The following is a 21,145-nucleotide window of genomic DNA, read 5'->3' on the forward strand; positions in this document are numbered from 1 at the left end:
AACCAGCGTCCGGGGAACGGGAGTAGACAGCGCAGGGGCTTCAGCTCAACCCAACTCATATGCAGCCATTTGGGGGGAGAGTATTATTCCCTGGGACGGATAAGAGGGAGCAAGATGCCGGCCCACCATCCCGCCCCAAGCCCAGCCCGCCAAGGCCCCACATGCTGCGCCATGGCCAAAAGTTGTGAACCCACCCATACCCTGATTATTTAGTTCCCCAGATCCCAGACTGGGGAACTTTCCCAACACCGAGAATGGGTGAACACCCAGGTGCTATATATAAATGTGTGTGGTGCATTAAAATTTGAGGCAGGTGGGGCCGGACGGGGGATGCGGAGGAGGGCAACGGCGCACTCCTGCCCCGCACCCTATCCCTTATCTCCCCGCCTAGCACCCACTCGAACCCCTGTGGTGCATTAAAATGGGGGGGGGGGGGGGTTGCAGAGGGACGCTCGGTGAACGCCCCCCAGCACCAGGCCACCCAAGTGCATGTACCCTATGTGTATATTTACAAATGTGTTGTGCTAAGGTGGTGAGTTAAGAGGCGCAGCACATGAGGCCCCGACCAACCAGGCGGGGGGAGGAGGGAGCCCGACCATAGTGCCCCCAACCTCAACCCTCCCACCCACAGGTGCCAGAGGGCCCAACCATGCACAGGGCCAGGGTCGAGCACCGCCTCTGACGCCTCCCACCCAGCCCCCAGGAAGGAGGGAGCCGCGAGGCCCCGGCGGGAGGCAGGATGCCGGAAGAGGAGAGGCGGGGAGAGTGGGGAAAGGGAAAGACCACAAGGGGAGGGAAGAGGAAGCGAAGGAGAAGGGAGAGGGGGGGCAGGACAGGAGATGGGACCAAGGAGCAGAGGGCGAGCGGGGGACGGGGAGAGTGGAGGAGAGAGGTCAGAGAGGAAGGAGCGGAGGTGAGGGGCAAACGGCCACACCTAGGTCACCAGCCGGACCCGGGCCGCTACTACCAGCAGAGGAGTGACAAACTGCGCCAGCTCAGTGCCATCCCGAACGCATGGGCCAGCACCCTGGCACTGCAACCCAGGGGAACACCGGGGGCCGCCCGAGAAGCATGCGCCACCCAGCAGAGACCCGAGGAGCCGGGTTGCACATATCAAGCCACGGGGACAGCCCCTGAAGAGTTAGCCCAGCATGCAACAGCCCCGGAGATCAACCATCCTTGTGTGAAGAACATTGAGCTGGAGACTGGAGCTGAAACATAGGAAGTTAGAATGGCTGGGAGGTGATGTATTTCTGAGGTCCACTCGGTCCTGGAGACAGAAACCGGGTTCCTAAATGAAAACAGAAACAAGATGAGTCATGCAAAAAATGTAAGCAGCATCACCGTTTACATCGTTGTGGTGGCTTTTGCTAGCAGGCAGAATCAGGTTGCAATATTTATATTTAATGATTTAATAAAAGGAGACCAACTTTCTGTAAAATATTTCAAATATTTTTTATTTTTTTTTGGAAGCAGAGATTTTCTCCATTGATATGTGTTCTATGAGGAGATTCAACCAATGGTTGATGTTTAAAGACCGTTTATTTTTCCAGTTAACGAGGATTGTTTCCTTGGCGATGGCGAGGGCTGCGAGTGTGGGGTGCGTATGTTTCTTAGAAATAACGATTTCTGCCAAGTCACCGAGTAGACAAGTGATCGGAGATAAAGGGAACGTACAATCTAAGATGGACGACAGTCTATGTGATACTACGACCCAGAAATCCTGGACGGGTGAGCACAACCATAGGGCATGGAAATAAGTGTCAGCAGTATTTTGGGAGCATTGAGAGCAGATGTCAGATTCGGAGAAGCCCATTTTCTTCATCATATATTGAGTAATGTGTGTTCTATGAAGGATCTTATACTGGATGAGTTGAAGATTTCTGTGTTTTGTCATTTTAAATACATTTTCACAGATTTGTGTCCAAAAGTCATGATCTAAGGTTAGTGACAGATCCGTCTCCCATTTTGAGATGGGAAGAAGTAACGTATCTGTGCTTGAGAGTAGTTTATAAATCTTAGAAAGGGTCTTTTTAACTGTCGGGGAAATCTTTGTGACTTCCATAACAAATACAGGTGGCTGAGGCGGGCCCCGGAGCGTTGGAATTCTTTTCTTAATTGTATTCTTTACCTGAAGATAGTAAAGGAAATTTCCGCTTCCGAGTTCATATTTTTGGAACAATTTTGTAGATGACATAAACGTATTGTCATGAAAGAGATGATGGAGTTGAGAGATTCCCTTCTGTTCCCACATACCTACATGGAAAGGTTGATTACTAGCCTGAAAGTCAGGGTTATTCCAGATTGGAGAGAACATGCAGGGTTCCAGTTTAGAATTTGTAACTTCTAACGCTTTCCACCAGGCGGACAAGGTGGAAGAAATCATCGGGTTTTTAAAACAGTTATGCCGTTTAATGGTTGTTGTGATAAAGGGGAGATCTGCGAGTCTAATATCCTTGCAGTCCTTCTGTTCCAATTCTAACCAGTAATTAGAGTCTCTATTCGGGTGCATCCATAGTACAAGATATTGTAGCTGGTTAGCCAAGTAATAATTCATAAAATGTGGCGCTTCCAGGCCTCCTTTAGATTTACTCCTCTGAAGGGTAGATAGACTAATTCTTGCTTTTTTAATTTTCCAGTAGAATTTTGTGATGGCTGAATCCAACGATTGGAAGAAGTCAGAAGTTAGGCATTTTTTACCTCCTGTAGGTCGAGAAAACATTTGATGGTTGTATCCAGGTGGCTGAAATGTCGCTGTTTAGTATTTACCCCCGACCCAGGGGGCGTTTTTACGTAGCCTTTATGTAACAGCAAGGACAGAAGCCAACTGGATAGAATGCAATGACATTCCACAGATGCTTTCTGGCGGCCTGAAGGTGTGCATCTCATAATTGGCTTCTTCAGTTCCCTTATTTTTCACATTTTTGCGGTGTTTGAACTCACATTCACCTGAGACGGGGTGCGTGGTCGAGTCCCCGTTGGCAAATTGAGTTTCCTCTATGAGTGGAGGCCTGCCTGTCCTTGGACGCAAGCTTTCTAGTTCTCATTTAAATGTTGTGTTTTTATGCCTGATGGAATAAAACATCATTTTCACATCTCCTAGTTGCAGAAAGTTGAAGGCTGGCACAGTATTTCTTTCTCCACTCGTAACAGCCTGAATCAAATACATTCATATCTATTATATAATAATAATAATAATTAAAGCCGCAAGCGGCGTTGGAGGCCCTCGCCGGCCGACAGGCCGTTGAGCTGACCCGCCGACGCACGCCGCTTTTGTCCTGAGTGCTTCACAAGTGTTTAGATTTGAGCTGCATGAGTAGCTCACAGTTTAGTCAAATCGTTATTTGGATTATATGGCCATCTGCCATCAGGAGATTCAATCCAATATGGCCGCCTTCCTGTGTGTCTGGGGGCGTGGCCATAATATATATATTTTTTGCCCTGACATGACGCATGTCTGTACCGAATTTCGTGGCTGTCCGACAAAGTTGGCGTCGGACCCCTCCCCATCGCTTGTCAACTCGTGTCGGGGTGTGTGTGTGTGTGCTGTTGAGTGTCGTGTGTGTGGGCGTGGGTGTGTTGGTCGCCCGATGGTTGACTCGCTGCGCTCGTCAACCATCGGAAGACAGTTACAAACACGAGTTGACTCGCTGCGCTCGTCAACTCGTGTTTGAGGATCTCTGTGTGTGTGCGTGTGTGTTGTTTAGTGTTGGTGTGTGTGTGTGTGCGTGAGTGTGTTGGTCGTCCTCATGGCATCGTTGGATGCCGAGGGTTGACGAGCTGCGCTCGTCAACTTGTCGTCTTCTGCGTTGCAAAAGCAATAGCCCCTTACGCCTAGGATAGGCGCTCGGGCCTAATAATGCATTGCTTTTATATAGTGTAAAGATACTCAAAGACGCTTTACATATATATATATATATTGGCATTGGATTAATAACTATAATTCATTATATATACTGTATATTTAGCTGGCAGATAGTGGAGACCGAAACCTGAGATTGAAGGTTCAATAGCTTAACCTAAAATCATTCATGTTCAGGGGCTCCCGGTGCTAACGTGTTAGCTGCAGGACTGTCATAATCTGAGGGCCTATGAGGGCGATCATTCGCTTTTATATTTGGCGCACAAAACTGAAAAGCACGACTGAAGGAATCAGACAACATGGGATTTTTTTAAACCATCTTGTTTGCTGTGCGCATGTTTAAATCATTTTAAACTTTCTGTAATCCAAGTCCCCGAAGACTTCCTGCGCCCCTCCGAGGTCAGTTTCAGGCCCTCCTCGGTACTCGCGACCCCTTGCTTAATCTTTTTCACCAATTTAGAAACAGACCTTCTGCAAATCATACAAGGGCAAACTCTGAGCTCGGTATTTATCTGCTGCTGTGCCAAGTCAACTGTGATCCGACTCCCACAAACTGGCTGTCAAGGCCAAGGTGTTCTTTGAAGGAGGGCTCCTTGATCTCCTGTGATCCCCCGGCTTCATTGCAGCAGCTGCGCTGCTTCAATATGGAATGGACCCGACCAAGCTTCCAAATAACATCTTCTAAATATCACCTCTTCCATCTCTGAATCCACGGCAGTGGATTGGAGTGTGAGATGGAGAGCGAGAGAGCGTGAAAGGAAAGAAAGGAAGAAGAGTTCTACACTCAGAGTAGCTCCACTCTCCGTGACCTTGGGTTGACCCTTTGTGTCCACCTAAAGTAGCTCTGATGATTGTCGTATTTTATTGTATTTTTTTATTGAATCCATGAGATTCTACAGCTCCATGCATTGTATGCTGCTTTCTTATCTTTGTGGAATTGTTCCAAATTTTTAATATAAGTTTAAAGGAAATTTTGAGGGACTCCACAAAATATGGAAAAACTAGAAGAAAAGTTTCCATTGTGATTTAGAACATTTCCCACTTGTTGTTTGTTTGTTTGTCTGTTTTAAATAAAGGTTGTTATTCTGTAATCCCAACAGTCAGGATGAGATCATCTCCGATACCGGAGGATCAGAATACATTCATGAAAGCTCATTTAAAGTCTACCTTTGGTGCAGCTTGACCTGCAGTCTCTGCGGGCTGGAATAAACTACGTCCACAGGTGTTCCACAGGGGAGTGGCTTCAGAACATCGCGCCGTGCTCACCTGTCACAGAGCAGCAGCGGTTTTATTCTGGGGAATCACAAACATCCGCTCTAGTGCGGACTGTTGTTTGTACCCAGAGGGGGGGGTGCTTCAGTGGCACAATGACCCGTTTAATATGAGAGCCCTGCTGTGCTTCATATAAAGTCATGAGTACAATAGTAAACGCCTGAATGAGACAAACCACCAACTATATGAAGAATCTTTCAAGATTCTTCTCTTGGTTATAAATTAGCTTCATTAACATCACAGTCTCAATGCTAGCGACTGCTAAAGCCTCTCATATTCATAAAGACACGAAATCAAAGAAGTGCTTGCTGTAATTTCCCGCTTGGCTACTTAGAAGAAGAGGCGCACTTGAACGTTTGCATGCGAACATCCTCAGAAGGTAAGAGTTCGTTGTTGATCTCCGAGGAACCGTTCAGGGTGAAAAGCTTCATGAGAAAGCTTATTGAGGCGGCATGGAGCGAAACATCGCCATCAAATATTCCCACACGGAGCGAAACATCGCCATCAAATATTCCCACATGCAGCGAAACATCGCCATCAAATATTCCCACACGGAGCGAAACATCGCCATCAAATATTCCCACACGGAGCGAAACATCGCCATCAAATATTCCAACACGGAGCGAAACATCGCCATCAAATATTCCCACACGGAGCGAAACATCGCCATCAAATATTCCCACACGGAGCGAAACATGCTGAACACCACGAGACCAAGAGAATGTGTAGTGATGATTGAAACCTGACTGACCCAAACAAGTTCTTCCATAATGACTTATTACATTGCATGTCACAATAGCTCTCGCCACTGGATGGGTTAAAAGGCAGCTAGCTTCAATTAGCCGCTAACGTGCGGAAGAACAGCTACTGGAACTGTCTGCAATGTGGAGGAAAGATTTGGTCCGGTAACTGCTTAACCCTATAATTACGGATTGTGAGGGCACACCCAACCGCCATTACGGCCATGGCACCAGCACCACCTGCTGGTCAAAGTCAGTCTCTCCGACTGGAGCACCGGCACCGGTCCCCAGTAACGGTGGTGCATTATTACTGTAAAACCGGGCATAGAAACAGTAACGCCAGCGACACGATCGTAACAAAGAGGTTAAGGTGGACTCATGCGGCAGAAGAATTGGACCGATCCATCCTGGGGAGAATCTGACTACGGTCAGAGCTGATGCTCAGCCCAGATTATCCGGTGGCTACATATCCACTCTTCCGACTCCTGTTTGTAGATTGAGGCTGGGAATCTTCAGGAATATCTGTGGCATTTCTCATTTTACCTTGAAAAGCCTGGATTTCGTCGGAGAGGACGGGATCAGCCTCCAATGATTGCTGTTGCCCTAGTGTTGCATTGTTGATGATGATGAGGAATATATTTATTAGATAGAATGTTAGAGTACAAGTACAGTCAAACAGTAGCATGTATTACAGTACAAGTACAGTCAAACAGTAGCATGTATTACAGTACAAGTACAGTCACACAGTAGCATGTATTACAGTACAAGTACAGTCACACAGTAGCATGTATTACAGTACAAGTACAGTCAAACATCCTGTCTAAGAGGAGCATTTCTAAAAAGCCCTTGCTGTCTTGTTTCCGTTGAAAGTCCTTCGTACATAAATCATCGACATTTAACAATACAAATAAAAATAATATTAAATTACTCAATTGATGCAAAATAACAGTAAATTAAAATTAAAAATAGAATAGAATAGAATAGAATAGAAACAATAGAAAGCCTTTATTGTCATGGCATAGTAGCTACACAATGAGATTAGGAGCGCTGCTCCGTCTGGTGTCTAAAAACAACAGAAAATACAAATGATAACAGAACATTCAAGTAATTGCAGGATATAACAACATAAGTTTAAAGCGATCAACAGTCCATGCAGAGAGATTGTCCAGTACTTTGCATATAGTAGTAGTATACATTAGTTATTGCACGTGGTGAGTTGCTGTCCTGTTTAGTCCTGGTTGTTGGTCCTGCTCTTGTTCAACCTGTAGCGCCGTCCGGAGGGCAACAGGTTGAACAAGGTGTGTCCCGGGGGGGAGAATGTTTGTTGCTCTGCTGAGGTAGTGAGAGCTGGCAATACAGTCCAGGGGGGGCAGTATTATAAAAATATGATTTACCCATGTTAGTCCTATAGGAGGGGGTAATCAGGTTGTTGTTTGAGCTCCCTCTAGTGTTGTGGCTGTGGGTGTCACTCAATCTGTGGAGGTGTTTATTCAGGTATGCAGGGATTGAGGGGACTGAGGGCAGAGCTGCATTGACTATTTTAAATGCCAATCCCATTTTGAGTTGTTTAACCCTGTCTTCTACCCTGAGCCATTTTAGGCTAGCAAAATGTCCAGGAAGAAGGTGGGTCATGGGCCCCAGATTGAGGAGTAGCCCAATCAGTTTGTTTTGGGAGGTTTGGAGCCTGGTTTTCAGGGACACTTTGATGTTTGAATACCAGGAGGTGCTAGCATAGTCAAAGAGGGGCTGAACGAGGCTCCAGCAAGAGTCCGGAGAGCACTTCTGTTGACAAAAGCAGACATTCTGCCCAAAAATCTTGTTCTTTGATTGACTTTTTTGATCATCTTAGTTGCCATACTATCGCCAGACAGGTATTTGTCAAGAACACAGCCCAAATAGGTAATCTCTTCTTTGCTGGAGATTACTGTATTATCAACTGTGACCTTGAAATCATCAACATTTATCTCACGTAGAGAGTGTTTAGACCCAAAAAGAATCGATTCTGTTTTACCAAGATGTAGTGACAGTTTGTTATCGGTAAGCCAAGTACGGATTCTGGTGACCTCAGAGCTGAGAGCCTCCTCAACCTGCACTTTGTCCTCTCCCGAAATCAGGAGTGCTGAGTCATCAGCAAACAGGAACAATTTGCAGTTACAGGCAGCATTCATGTCGTTAATGTATAGGAGGAACAGTAACGGCCCTAGAATGCTGCCTTGAGGAACCCCACAGCTCACCGGGAGGGACGAGGACAAGGTTCCGTTTATGTCTACCATTTGTTCTCGTCCCTCAAGGTACGATTTCATCCAGTTTGTTGATGTGCTATCAAAACCGATCGCCCCTAGTTTATTCAATAGGATTGAATGGTTAACGGGGTCAAAGGCCTTCTGGAGGTCCAGCATGACCATGCCGCAGTATTTGCCCGGGTCTACTTCACGCTTAATGTAGTCGGTCAGATATATGAGGCATGTGTCAGTGGAGTGGTCGCCGCCGCCGCATTGCTTTAAATATGAAGAGCTCTTTAGTTGGGGGGGGGGGGCATTTACAGTCAGACCAGTACACTCAAAGAGACAGATCCTTGAAACATTGTGTTTATGTTAGGCTCCAAGAAGTTCTTAAAAATAATCAGTTCTGTCAATGAACGACTTCGTCTTCCAGTCTTTGCTGGTTGATGCAGCAGGTCTCCTGAAACCAAAATAGCTGTTCTAATTGCGAGATTTCAGGACGATATACAGAACAATTTATTGTAGAAAAATGTCACGCAAACATCACGCCATCGGATTGCGCAGGCAATGCAAGAATTAAAGAGAGTAGGAGTTTTTCCAGCTGGGACTAACATTGCTTAAAATGTAAAGCAATGCGGTGGCGGCGGCGGCCATGATGGGGGCGCCAGACCCCCCTCCTCTGGCTGATCGTTACCTGCTCGCTCTCTGTGGGGGGAGGGGAAAATTTACAGAGAACCTTGTAAACATGTCAAAACGACCAAAACTGTCCGGAGCACAGGGAAGAAAAAAGCAATGATATGCGATTTATTTTGTAAGTGCATGTAAATATCCGATGGAGGGGGGGGGCATTGGATAGAGCCGGTTTTGACAGGAAGTCTCAAGTGCTTGGAGAGTGACCACGTAGCCACGCCCCAATAAACAGGTAGACAACAGACAAAAGGAAGGGCAAAACACAGACCCAGCAGTAAAGAGGCTAGAAGTTAGCCTGAGCTGCTGTCGGCCAATGAATGGCAGCCGTTCAGTCACGAGGAATTTACTGTAGCTGAAATCACTTAAAGTTTTGTTTTTGTGTGCTGCTGATGAGGTTTCTGCAGAAAACTTCAACTAAAGCTTTAGGAAACTTTCTGAAACAAATCTGATGTTCGATGAGAAAAGACGGAAAGGGATTCCCCCTCAAGATGGACCAAGGATACGGAGAGCCTGACGGTCCAGAAATGGTCCAGAGTGTTTCTTCTGCAGAAGCAGAACTGACTACGATGAGGGCACCGAGCAGAGACTTATAAAACTCCAATTATGCATCCTATAGATGTATAATGCTAAAGGGAACACCAATCAGCTCTGCCAGAAAGATCAAATCCGCTCTGAGTCTGAGCAACTGCTAAAGCCGAGCCGCCGGACACTCTGCATTCAGGTGGCCTGGACTTCATGGGGGGTGAGGCCGGCTGTACGGCTATAATTACCCCCGCTCCGTCCCGTCTCACCCACTCTGACACCCAATAATAAAACTTTGATGTGCTTCTCTCAAAACGTTCCTGCAGCCAATAATCACAATTGATTGCGGCCACTTAGCCGTGGCACACACAGCATCCTCTGCTCTCTCTGGATGGGGGTCATCCAAGAGAAGAACTATTCAAATTTAAATGCAGCGAGAGAATGAAGATGAGTCCAGAGAGGGGCCGAAAAAGGAAGAGGAATTAAAATCATGCAGGTGTATTGATCTCATCCACTCTATGTTCCCTTCAGTGTGAGCCTGATTCCTGCGGTGAGATCACGGCGGCGGCGTAATGGATGCTCACCTTTGTTTTAATCGCCACAACCAGCATTTTTGGCTTTTCCTGTTCCGGGCATTTCAAACCGCAAAGGCATGAGATCAAGGTCAGGCTGTCCACGTCATACTGAGGCCGTGTTTCCTGTCCATGTGATCCTCTCGCCCAGACTTCCACTATCCTGCTACTTTGAGCTGCATTTCTAAAGCCAACCCTTTTATGTTTCTATTGCTCAGTTAGCGCCACGCTGTTTTGGGAGCAGAGATGAGTCTCTTTGTACTTGCTTCAGTTTTCTGTGTGTTATATATGTCAATATTTAAAGTTATTTGTGTTTAAAAATGTGTGCTTCATCTTCATGTTGGAGTTTAAACCAATACAAAACCTAAACAGGCTTCTTACTGGCGAAAGAAATGTTTGTCTTACAGCTGTCCTGTGATTAACTCAACACCAGTGAAATTATCTTCCCGTGCAGCAGGACACATTTACTAGTAAGATCTAATCCCTCGCTGGTCTTCAGCGATGAAGTGCAGTTTGTTGGAGTCGGAAGCAGAAATCAATCAATGCGCTACTCGGCGCTACACGGCGTTACACAGCGCTATACGGCACTACACGGCGTTACACGGCATTACACGGCACTACAAGGTGTTACACGGTGCTACACGGCACTACACGGCGTTACACGGCACTACAAGGCGTTACACGGCGTTACACGGCACTACAAGGCGTTACACGGTGCTACACGGCGTTACACGGCACTACAAGGCGTTACACGGCACTACAAGGTGTTACACGGTGCTACACGGCACTACACGGCGTTACACGGCACTACAAGGCGTTACACTGCGCTATATGGCATTACACGGCACTACAAGGCGTTACACGGCACTACAAGGCGTTACACGGCGCTACACGGCGTTACAAGGCGTTACACGGCGTTACACGGCGCTACACGGCACTACAAGGCGTTACACGGTGCTACACGGCGCTACACGGCACTACAAGGCATTACACGGTGCTACACGGCGCTACACGGTGCTACACGGCGCTACACGGCACTACAAGGCATTACACGGCACTACAAGGCGTTACACGGTGCTACACGGCGCTACACGGCACTACAAGGCGTTACACGGCGTTACACGGCGCTACACGGCGTTACACGGCGCTACACGGCGTTACACGGCGCTACACGGCACTACAAGGCGTTACACGGTGCTACACGGCACTACAAGGCATTACACGGTGCTACACGGCGCTACAAGGCGTTACATGGCGCTATACGGCGTTACACGGCACTACAAGGCGTTACACGGTGCTACACGGCGTTACACGGCACTACAAGGCGTTACACGGCGCTATACGGCGTTACACGGCACTACAAGGCGTTACACGGTGCTACAAGGCGTTACACGGCACTACACGGCATTACATGGCACTACACGGCGTTACACGGCACTACAAGGCGTTACACGGCGTTACACTGCACTACAAGGCGTTACACGGCGCTACACGGCGTTACACGGCACTACACGGCGTTACACGGCACTACAAGGCGTTACACGGCGCTACACGCCGTTACACGGTGCTACACGGCGCTATACGGCACTACAGGTGGTTGAGCTGGTCGTCCTATGATCGAGAGGTTGGCGGTTTGATTCCCGGCTCTGTCACATGTGTACACTGTCGTTGTGTCCTTGGGCAAGACACTTCACCCACATTGCCTGTGTGAATGTTGTGAGTGAGTGAATGTTGGTGGTGGTCAGGAGGGCCGATGGCCTCTCTCCTGTCAGTCTGCCCCGGGGCACCTGTGTTTATATTATTAGCTTCACCACCAGGTATGGAGTGAATGAATAATGCACAATGTAAAGCGTCTTTGGGTGCCTAGAAAAGCGCTCTATAAAATCAAGCATTATTATTATTACACGGCACTACACGGCGCTACACGGCGCTAACGGTGTGCTGATGCTGGACTTCCTTCCTCTCCACAGTGGGCGATGACCATTAACGGCAGCGCACGCATAAATACGTGGAGCGCTATATTAAATATGTAAAGCTGATAGAATCCTTATCAGTGCTAATCAGCACGACCAGCGATGCTGCATTCAGGGACATGAGCAGGCAGAGAGAATGCCGGGCGCCCCCTTTGTCTCCTTGGCTGGACTTCAGAACGGCGCTACTGTCGTAGCGCCGCGAAGAAATCGGCTTCATCGCCGTCAGAGACTGACGGATCGGATCATTGACAGCCTTTCACAGCGTGGATGGACTAACCTAATGAAGACCTGACTATCAGCTACCTTTGTCAGACATCGGCGATGTCCTCCTCCCGCTATCGGATATGACAGAAGAAGAGATGAAGATTGCGTGACAAGATCCTCCGTCTCTGGAACATCTACTGCAAAAGGTCGCAGAGCTAAAGGTCAGCCTGTCTCTGTGCACAGAGAGGTCCAGTCTGCTCTAATGTACCAATGACTCCGGTTCCTCCTCCGGTCCATAAACCCACAGCATTCACAAATGTTGAAGGTGGAGAATTGTGTCCTCGCAGTTATTTTCTCAGGTCACCTGAATGGGTTCTATTCCTCTCGTGCTTCGAGCACAGTGTCGACATCAGAACGGCGCTAAGGAAGACCAGGAGAGCTCTGAGAAATGATCCGGTTTCTGATTCTTTGTGTGAAATGGATCAGATCGGATTGGAGGAATCCTCGGCAACACCATGCTCCCCCTAGCAACGGCACCGTTTATAAGATATTAACTCAGAATCAATAACCTGGTAATGCTTAAGCTCAAATCTCTTCCCCTCCTGATTTGCCTTCTCATTGAACACCTTGCGTGACAAGATCCCCCGTCTCTGGAACATCTACTGCAGAATTAGCTCCTGTTTGATCTTCTGCATTATCAACACTGTCTGCATCCGGTGATTTGGGCACTGCCGCTAGCGTTAAGCCGCCTGACGTCATTTCCTGTTGTGTCTCGTAGCTCTTTCTGTGCTGCGTCTGTACTGCATCGATCCTGGATCATTTAATTCATTTAGATCATTAGCCTGAGAGTCTGACCTCTCATTGTAATGAGGGCTAACAAGTATTTTCAATAAGCTACACTGATTAGGTGCGTACTATTCATGTGCTGAAATACGGACTTCATTCTGCTCGGATAAAGGAAACTGATGGCGGCAATAAACCGACCAATCTTTGCATCGGCGTGAGACAACCCTCTTGCACGCTACGTTTACAGATCACGTTGTTCAAACTTTCCTGGCGTGCCGGTACTGCTCGGGTGTCGGGTGGCGTTGAGGGATAATCAAAGATGGAAGCAAGCAGGCGGTGTCAACGCATTACAATCAGAGCGCTGAAGGTTTCTGTCCTCATGGAGCAAGAGTTTCAGATATTTTCTCTTAATGGATGAAACCGCTTCGTGACATCACTTGATGTTCTTGTTGAATGAGCCACAAAATCAATTGTGGTTATGCATATTCCCGCCTCTTTCCTTGCTACCTTACTTCCTCCACGTCTGGCTCTTAACATGGATCCCGACGCCGCCTGGCTGCAGGGGCATCTTCCTCCTGCCCATCCTCGGTGAAGCCGTAGCGTCGGTCGTCGCTTTCCCTCTCCGTCACGTCGGCTTCTGTCTGGCGTCGGATCTTATTCCCGTTTAATGTTTTAAGGAAAGTAGCAGCGGAGCCGGAGGATGAGTACACAGATCTATGCTAAGAGAATGCGGAGTGCAAAGAGCCCGGAGTCGCAGCCAATCAGGGGAGAATATCAGCACATCAAAGGCGAGACGGAGACGGGGCGGCTTTCATCTCAACCACATGCTGTCGTTTTGCATTACAGCTGATAACAGGCAGGTACCACCAGACGAGAGCGGCTGCAGCAGGCGAACCGGATCAGGTATCGGTTCTGTGGGTCGAACGAACGGCAGAGCGCCGCGGTAACGCGCTGGCGCTGGTGTGAGTTCCGTGTCTGCATCGAGCCGTCGCCCGTTCAGAACAAAGTCATCAAAGCGTAGCTTCCGTCTCGCCGCTCACGCTGTCGAGCGCTTTGATTCGCGCTGATTTCTTGTCCACTAATTCAATCACAGATTCTTTTTTCTTTTTTCTCACTTTCTCAAAGCTCTTTGAAGCACGCTTGAGAAGTCGATGCAGCTCGTGTCTGGCTGGACCCACGAAGCTGTTCGATTTGCGTGTGCGTTGGACCAAGCAGCTAAACGCTGGCGTGTTTGTCTCCTGCAGCGCTGAAGGACGCTCGCTTTCAGCTGGTCAACTTCTCAGACAACGAGCTGCGGGTGTCGCTGTCCAACGTCTCGCTGTCGGACGAGGGCCGATATGTTTGTCAGCTGTACACGGACCCCCCCCAGGAAGCCTACGCCGACATCACGGTTCTAAGTATGAGAGCAAAACACACACACACACACGTTATTGATTAAAGCTATGGAAAGCCAAAGGGCTCATCATTCATTCTTGCACCAAATAAACTTTTGAAACTCTAAACAGCTACTTTGCAGTGAACTTTAATGTGAGCTAAAGAAACTCACGATATTTCTCAACAAAAGTAATGCAATCCTGCAAACTGAGTTTTACACAATGATCACATCATCATCATCATCATCATCATCATCATCATCATCCACTCTCCAAAACAATAGATACGATATTATCTTATTGCAGCCAGCCCTGAGTATCAAAGTATAGTTGTCTTTACTGTGTTATTATACTTGGAATAATGGTAGAATAAAAAAACAGAAGAAGGCAGTTTAATTCTTATTTGCAATCATTTGTATAACAATATATCTCGAACTTTCACGACAGTGATGTTGAAAAACCGAGTCAAATAGCTTTGATATTTTTCACTTCCTTGCTTTAAAGGGCCTGAAATAATGTTTGTTTCTATTGCTTCTATTTCTATGCTTGTTAAATGTTCCATGCATGCTTGTAGGTACACAAACCCATCAATCACATGCTATGCTAATCCGAGAAGCGCTAGTTTTGCGCTTTATCAGACATCTCCTCTCTGCAGCTCTGTCATCCTGGAGCCGTGGCGTCCTCCATCTGCTCGGTGTTCAAGGTGTTGTGTTTGTGCTTCCTGTTGTAGTTCCTCCAGGTAACCCCCTCATCGAGGCCCGCGATGAGGTCCTGCGAGAGGGCAACGAGACGGAGATGACCTGCACCGCCATGAGCAGCAAGCCTGCCGCCACCATCAGATGGATGAAGGGAGATAAAGACCTTCTAGGTAGGCCAGCTGTGGCACGGACAGGAAGTCATAATCACCAATCAGGACATTTCCTCTGTCAGGCGTGTTTTTCGTGATGCGGGGAAAAGGGCCCGGCACTGAAAAGGTGAGTACAAAGTCCGACCGAGCATGCCGGCCTCCGCTCTCTAAAGCTGTCTGAATAAATGCAACATGAAGACAAACAAAAGAGAAGAATTACACCTTCAAATGTTGATGATCCTGCCCACTGTGACTGACCTGCCCCCCCCCGGTACTCGCTGAGTCGGCTTTAAAGCCGAACCACAAAGCCTGCAGAGTAGTTTCATGTTGAAAGTGAGCCGTGACTGGATCCATTTGTTAACAGCACTGTTACTAAAAAATGGAACCATTGGACTAAAATGAGATTCACTTGAAACTTGAAACCACTTTCTGTTTGTTTAATTTATCGGTGGTGGATTCAGGTTTTTCGCCAAATGACACGGTAGCACGACTTTTAATCGGCTGAAAAAATCAACAGTGTTTTGTTCTTAAAACTCTCATGAATGACGTTTACCGTTAAATGAAGAAACCTACTTTGTTCTTGTTCACCATCATTTTATAACTGATTAATACGTTAAATGAGCCCGTTTGCATTTAATGGTTGTATCAATGAATTGGACACTGCTGAGACGTTGCATCGTCTCCACTGAAGCGATGTGGGTGGAGCCTGTTGTCGCTGTGACAACGCTCATGCCTCCATAACAGGGCGCTGAGCCTCAGAGCTCTGAGCAGAGCCCCGGGTGAGCGGGCCTCCTGCTGGCCGGAACAACCTCAGAGCCCAAATAGCAAGCTCTCCAAACGCTTTGAAACAACGGTCCTGATCAGAAGCCTGCAGGAGGCGTCCCCTCCGCACTGCTACGCAGAGTCAGGGGCCGAGAGAGCGCCGACCGTTCTAATGCTGGTCCCGTTCTCCTTCTGTTGAGATGAAGGAAATACGGGTCAGGTTGGGCTGAGACGCCCCGATAGGTCAGTTTGATCAATTGAGAAGCCAGGTGAGAATGAAAGCAAGGTAATAATACAGTGATACCTGGGCATGCGAGTGCTTGGGCGGGTTGGGAACCGGACAGGCCACCGGCCCAGACGGAATGGGGAGTGTGGAGAGGGGCCAGTGTAACTCCAGAGCACTGTTGAGGTGCCCTTGAGCACAGGAACTGCTTGACACGCTTTGCCATTGCGCAATTGACAGATTCAATTTACTGCCTCAGGAAAACACAGAAATTCAGAGCAAACGATTCGTTCTTATCTCCAGTGAAACAGTCAAAAACAATCACCGCCCACTTATAAAAAAAATCAACATCTCATTTTGACTAAACAGTTTGAAGTGACTCTACGGTTGTTTTATTGACCCTGCAAGAGTAAATATGAAGCCTTGTGTTGACAAAAAAAAGAAAGGAGCGCTGGACACACATCCTGAGCAGGACAGGAGTTCTGGTGTTGCCTGGCAGACATACCGGTGTGTCTCGTTTAAAGTTCTGTGACTTTTTTAAAAACATAATAGATCATCGAGAAATCCGACCTCAATGACGGTGAGAGGCACAGGTGAGCCGTGGCTCCCTCCTCCACCTCTCGTCTCTACTCTGGACATTTTGAGCTGGATTGTTTGATTCCGTTACGACGGATTCGGTGGACGGAGCAGGCGTGAGTCGTACCCACGGTGTCGGTGGACGGAGCAGGCGTGAGTCGTACCCACGGTGTCGGTGGACGGAGCAGGCGTGAGTCGTACCCACGGTGTCGGTGGACGGAGCAGGTGTGAGTCGTACCCACGGTGTAAGCCTTGGAATATTCTGACCGGCTGTCAGTAACAGCCTCCATTATATTCAGTAGTCCCTCATTTTCCGCGGGGGTTACGTTCCAAAAACAACCCGCAATAAGTTAAATCCACAATGTAGTGATCTTTATTTATTTTTATTATTATACATGTACATAAATGTTTTAAGGCTGTAAAACCCCTCACCACACACTTTATACACGTTTAACAGGCAGGCATTAATCTAAATAGATTGTTTCAGTATTATAGAATGAAACCAAAGATCAAAACCTTTTCAGAACTAAACATTTGTTTGAGAAATATAAATATATAGTACGTACAGTAAACGTTTTCCTGTTAATAATGTTAAGGCGTGCAGGTCGAGGAAAGAGCCGCTTGGAGTGCAGAAGAACAAATATTCTACTCGTGCTGTCTTTAGCCTCTCATGCTGCTTTATTGGATAGCTTAGCACAGCGGAACGGCAGCGGCTACATGTATCAACAGGAAGAAACAAAACCCAAAAGGGACGTGACGTTTATGCTCCTACAAAATAAAAGCCTCTTTTTACACAGAGAATAAGAGCGCTATAAAACAAACGCTTAACAAATAAATATGATAGCTTTTAGAAATAACTAATTTAATTTTAATGATCAACCTACGAGGTTGAACACATGAGAAATTATTAATAGCGAGTCGCGACTCGCGCGTATTTCACAGTTCCTCCGACCGCGCCTCTTCGTCTTGCGCCGTTTCAAGGTGCGTTCAAGTGCAAAAAAGAAATCTGAAATTCCATAAAAAACTCAGCGAAGCAGCGAAGTCGCGGAAAATGAACCGCATTATATCGAGGGACTACTGTATGTCGTTAGAGTTTTAGGCTGTAGAACCTGAGAAATTGGTCAAATTTACTATGAGAATCTACGGAAATGAGAAATTCATACCGGATACAAAGGACAGGGTGAACCGGAGACGGCTGATTTGCTGTGACGACCGTCACGGGACAAGCCGAAAGCATAATAGTAGTAGTAGTAGTAGTAGTAGTAGTAGCAGTAGCAGTAGTAGTACTTTTGTTTTTAGTCAGGCATCACTTTAACTACTGGAGGGATAAATGAGGCTGTCTGATGTCAGCTTCTCTTCCTATTTTACCTCTTTTTGTGTGTTGATTTATCAGCGCGCGTCCATCCATCATAATATCTCCTGGGCTGCCCTGAAAATCACGAAGACAGACGCAGCAGCAGCGCAGTTCTGCTCTTTGAAGAAAAGGAGGCAGGGAAAAAGGAAAAGAACAGCCCGGACTCTCGCAAACATTAGCCTTATGAGAAATCCACAGGATGATTTCATTTACCCCCCCCCCAGCAGGGCAGCGTAAGGACAATGAGCTGGAAACATATATTTTATTTAACTACACCCTCCTGCTCCCCAAAAATGTGGTCCAACAATAAAAGTCGTGGGCGTTAGACGGAAAAAAAATGTTCAAGCTGCTTTAGAAGATTCTAAAAAATGTCACTTCATTTTTGTTCCCAGTTAAAGTTGCATAATTATGACTTTCGGTTTCCAGCATGATGCTAACAGTGATTGCATCCCTGCTGTCTGGTGACTGGAGCTGCTCCCGTCTTTAGAAGCCAACCTCAAGCTCGCTTCACACGACTCTGAGACCTACGCAGAGAAGAAGTGCAGCTTGGAGGTGAGAGAGTGCTTTGGGGGGGCGTCGACGCACGCCGACTGTCTGCCTCCTGCTGTGGCCCGACGCATCACGAAGCCTCCCGTGTGTTGGCTCATTAGAAACAATTGACTCGTGTACTTTTTGATGCATCGGTGACGTCGACCTCAACATGTCTCCGTGTTTGATGCAGGACATTTGGATCAGACCTCCCCTCTTATGAGACCAACCCCCCCCCCCCCCCCCCCCCCCCGCCTTCCCATGAGGAATGGTCAGTTCTTATGCACGACAGGATTAGTTTGTTTTAGCAGCGACGTGAAGATACTTCCAGCCCAGGGGGTGAGAAAACAAGCAAGTCCATGTTTGAAGACCAAATTTACCTCCCAAGCCGCGGTTCCCTTTTTTGATAGAGCCTCACTAGGAGCGTTTACGCGGACAAAATGTCTTTATTCCGATCAGAGTTCAGAGTAAAATTGTGATCCGATGCGCCGTGTTCATGGACCCTAAAGATCCGATCCGATTAGGATTTGCGTGTTCATGCATCACACTTTTGATCGGAACAGAATATTCTGACATGCGCAGTTTGACCAAAAGCACCGGAAATGGTAGAAGAAGAAGCGTAGCGTAGCGACATCCGCTGTAAACAAATCATCGTTCCGCGCTTTTCTGCCTGAAACGTCAGCGTTATTTCGCTCGTTTTCCCCGTTTGCGCTTTTAGTTTCCTCCTTTAATGTCTCCGGCAACATGTTTGTCTCAGATATCGACCAGTTCTGTCTTCCGCCCGCCGTGCTTTTCGCTCGCTCTGCTTCAGCTAGCTTCCGGCAATAGCAGCAGCGCGTGTAGCTGACGTCACAGACACGCGCAGTGAGGACGACTTGTACCGAAACATCGGAATAAGTGTTTTCATGCGCCCTGACCGGGTCACAAATCGGTATAAAGCACCCCTCTCCATCGGGATAGAATTGTGACCGGATCAGGCTGGATTGGGTTAGACTATTCCGGTTAAGGTGTGTCCATGAAGCATTTTTATTCCGATCAGGATTTTAACCGGGTTAAATGTGTCCATGTAAACGCACCTACTGTCTTTCTGAGCAAACTTACATACATGACATAGTTTTTTTGTATGTTTTTCATTTCACCAGCATGTCCCACAGTGTAAAGCTGGAGATCCAGAAACCTGATACATAAATGCATCTTTTTTGCAGCAGCAGATTCCTTCAGGTACCTGTTTCTGTAGCTTTCTGGAACGTGAAGACTTAGTGCTGGTTATTCATGACAGCCTGTTCCTTTTAGACTGAGCCCATCGCAGCAGTTTGGTGTCCCAGTATCCAAGGAGACAGATGTCCCCACACTGATAGAATCATCTCTGTGGCTGGGCTGCACAGGAGTGGGTAGAATATGTGCTTATAGCAAAATAAAACCGAGCTAATATATGCAACTGCCCACATTAAGATCGGTTCCCCCCGTGCCGGCATGTCTCCTGGCAGGCCGGTTCCCTTTTTGTGCATTAAGTATTTGTTTCATTGATGGGACGCGAACACAGTTGTGCAGCATACGGTTGGGAAGTAGGACAAAAGCATAAAGACAATCAATCTCTCTTTGCTACTCATCCCTCGCAGTCCTGTCTGCAGCGTGATGAGGCATCCTCTTCATGTGTGTGTGATATCTCAGGCCAAGCCACTAATCAGAGGAGCGTTGCTGTGCGGTGCAAAAGGTGGCTGCACAATAAATCTGGCTTCATAAAGACTAATGAGTGATTCACAGTTGCATAGTCGCCCCTGACAGCAGCCAATTGTTAGCTGATTCACCTTCCCTGACGATCCTCAAGGACACGCGCCTCAATTCAAGTCTACGCGTTGTTCAAGGTCAGTAGAAGAAAGCGCTTGTATTTGCAGCCAAATGCTGGCTGCCGCTGCAAGACCATAGAAATATGAAAGGATTTGCCGAAGGTTCCAAATCGCGGCAACCTTGCAAAGGACTCTTGGCTACGGATGGTTGATGACTTCTTACTCAAGATTCATGTTTCCTTTATTGTCAATTTTCCAATGTGTTTGGTAGGGATGAGAATTAATAAGATTTATACAATTCCTATTCCATTTTCATTTCATTCTGGTTGATTCTCTTATTCTCATTTGGAAAAAAGGAGACGAAACAGGTTGATTAACATCAACTTATTTTATATCTTATTTAAGTTATATGACCTTAGAAACCTAACGGTTGAGGTTGTTTTTTTTAAATAATAACAAATACTAGTTCCAATAAATATTATTTAGTCGAAATTAACAAACTATTCTGTGGCAATTACAGAAATTCTGTCCTTTTTTAAAGAATATATAAATGGCTTCCTGCCTCGGTGAATGGAGAAGCTAGCGCTAGATCGGCGCGGGTGCTGCTAGCGTCTCAGACTGTCTCTCATCGACGTCATCTAAATGTAATGCATGAGAAGCGAGTCAACGTTAACAGCTAGTAATAGTAGGTTTTCCAATAAGACAAATAATGCTAACATGCTAGGCTATGCTCAGTTCGTTACCTGCAGTAGAGGATGTGCTAAAGTGGCTGATCCAAAACATGACATTGGTTCAAAGATTCAAGATTCAAGATTCTTTATTATCATTATGCGAACATAATAAAATCGTGAG

General features: G+C 47.0%; 1 protein-coding gene across 1 annotated transcript in view; it reads left to right on the forward strand.

The window, feature by feature from the left end:
* Positions 1 to 21,145, forward strand: part of cadm1a (cell adhesion molecule 1a) — a gene marked incomplete at its 5' end in the record, with an annotated part of 107,515 nt that overhangs the window by 18,306 nt on the left and 68,064 nt on the right. Inside the window, 2 exons of the mRNA XM_068744569.1 lie at positions 14,088 to 14,240; positions 14,947 to 15,084. Coding sequence (XP_068600670.1) covers positions 14,088 to 14,240; positions 14,947 to 15,084 — 291 coding nt within the window. The remainder of the gene's footprint in view (positions 1 to 14,087; positions 14,241 to 14,946; positions 15,085 to 21,145) is intronic.

This window comes from Brachionichthys hirsutus, chromosome 10 (assembly GCF_040956055.1).
Source record: "Brachionichthys hirsutus isolate HB-005 chromosome 10, CSIRO-AGI_Bhir_v1, whole genome shotgun sequence".
In the NCBI taxonomy this organism is placed as follows: domain Eukaryota; kingdom Metazoa; phylum Chordata; class Actinopteri; order Lophiiformes; family Brachionichthyidae; genus Brachionichthys; species Brachionichthys hirsutus.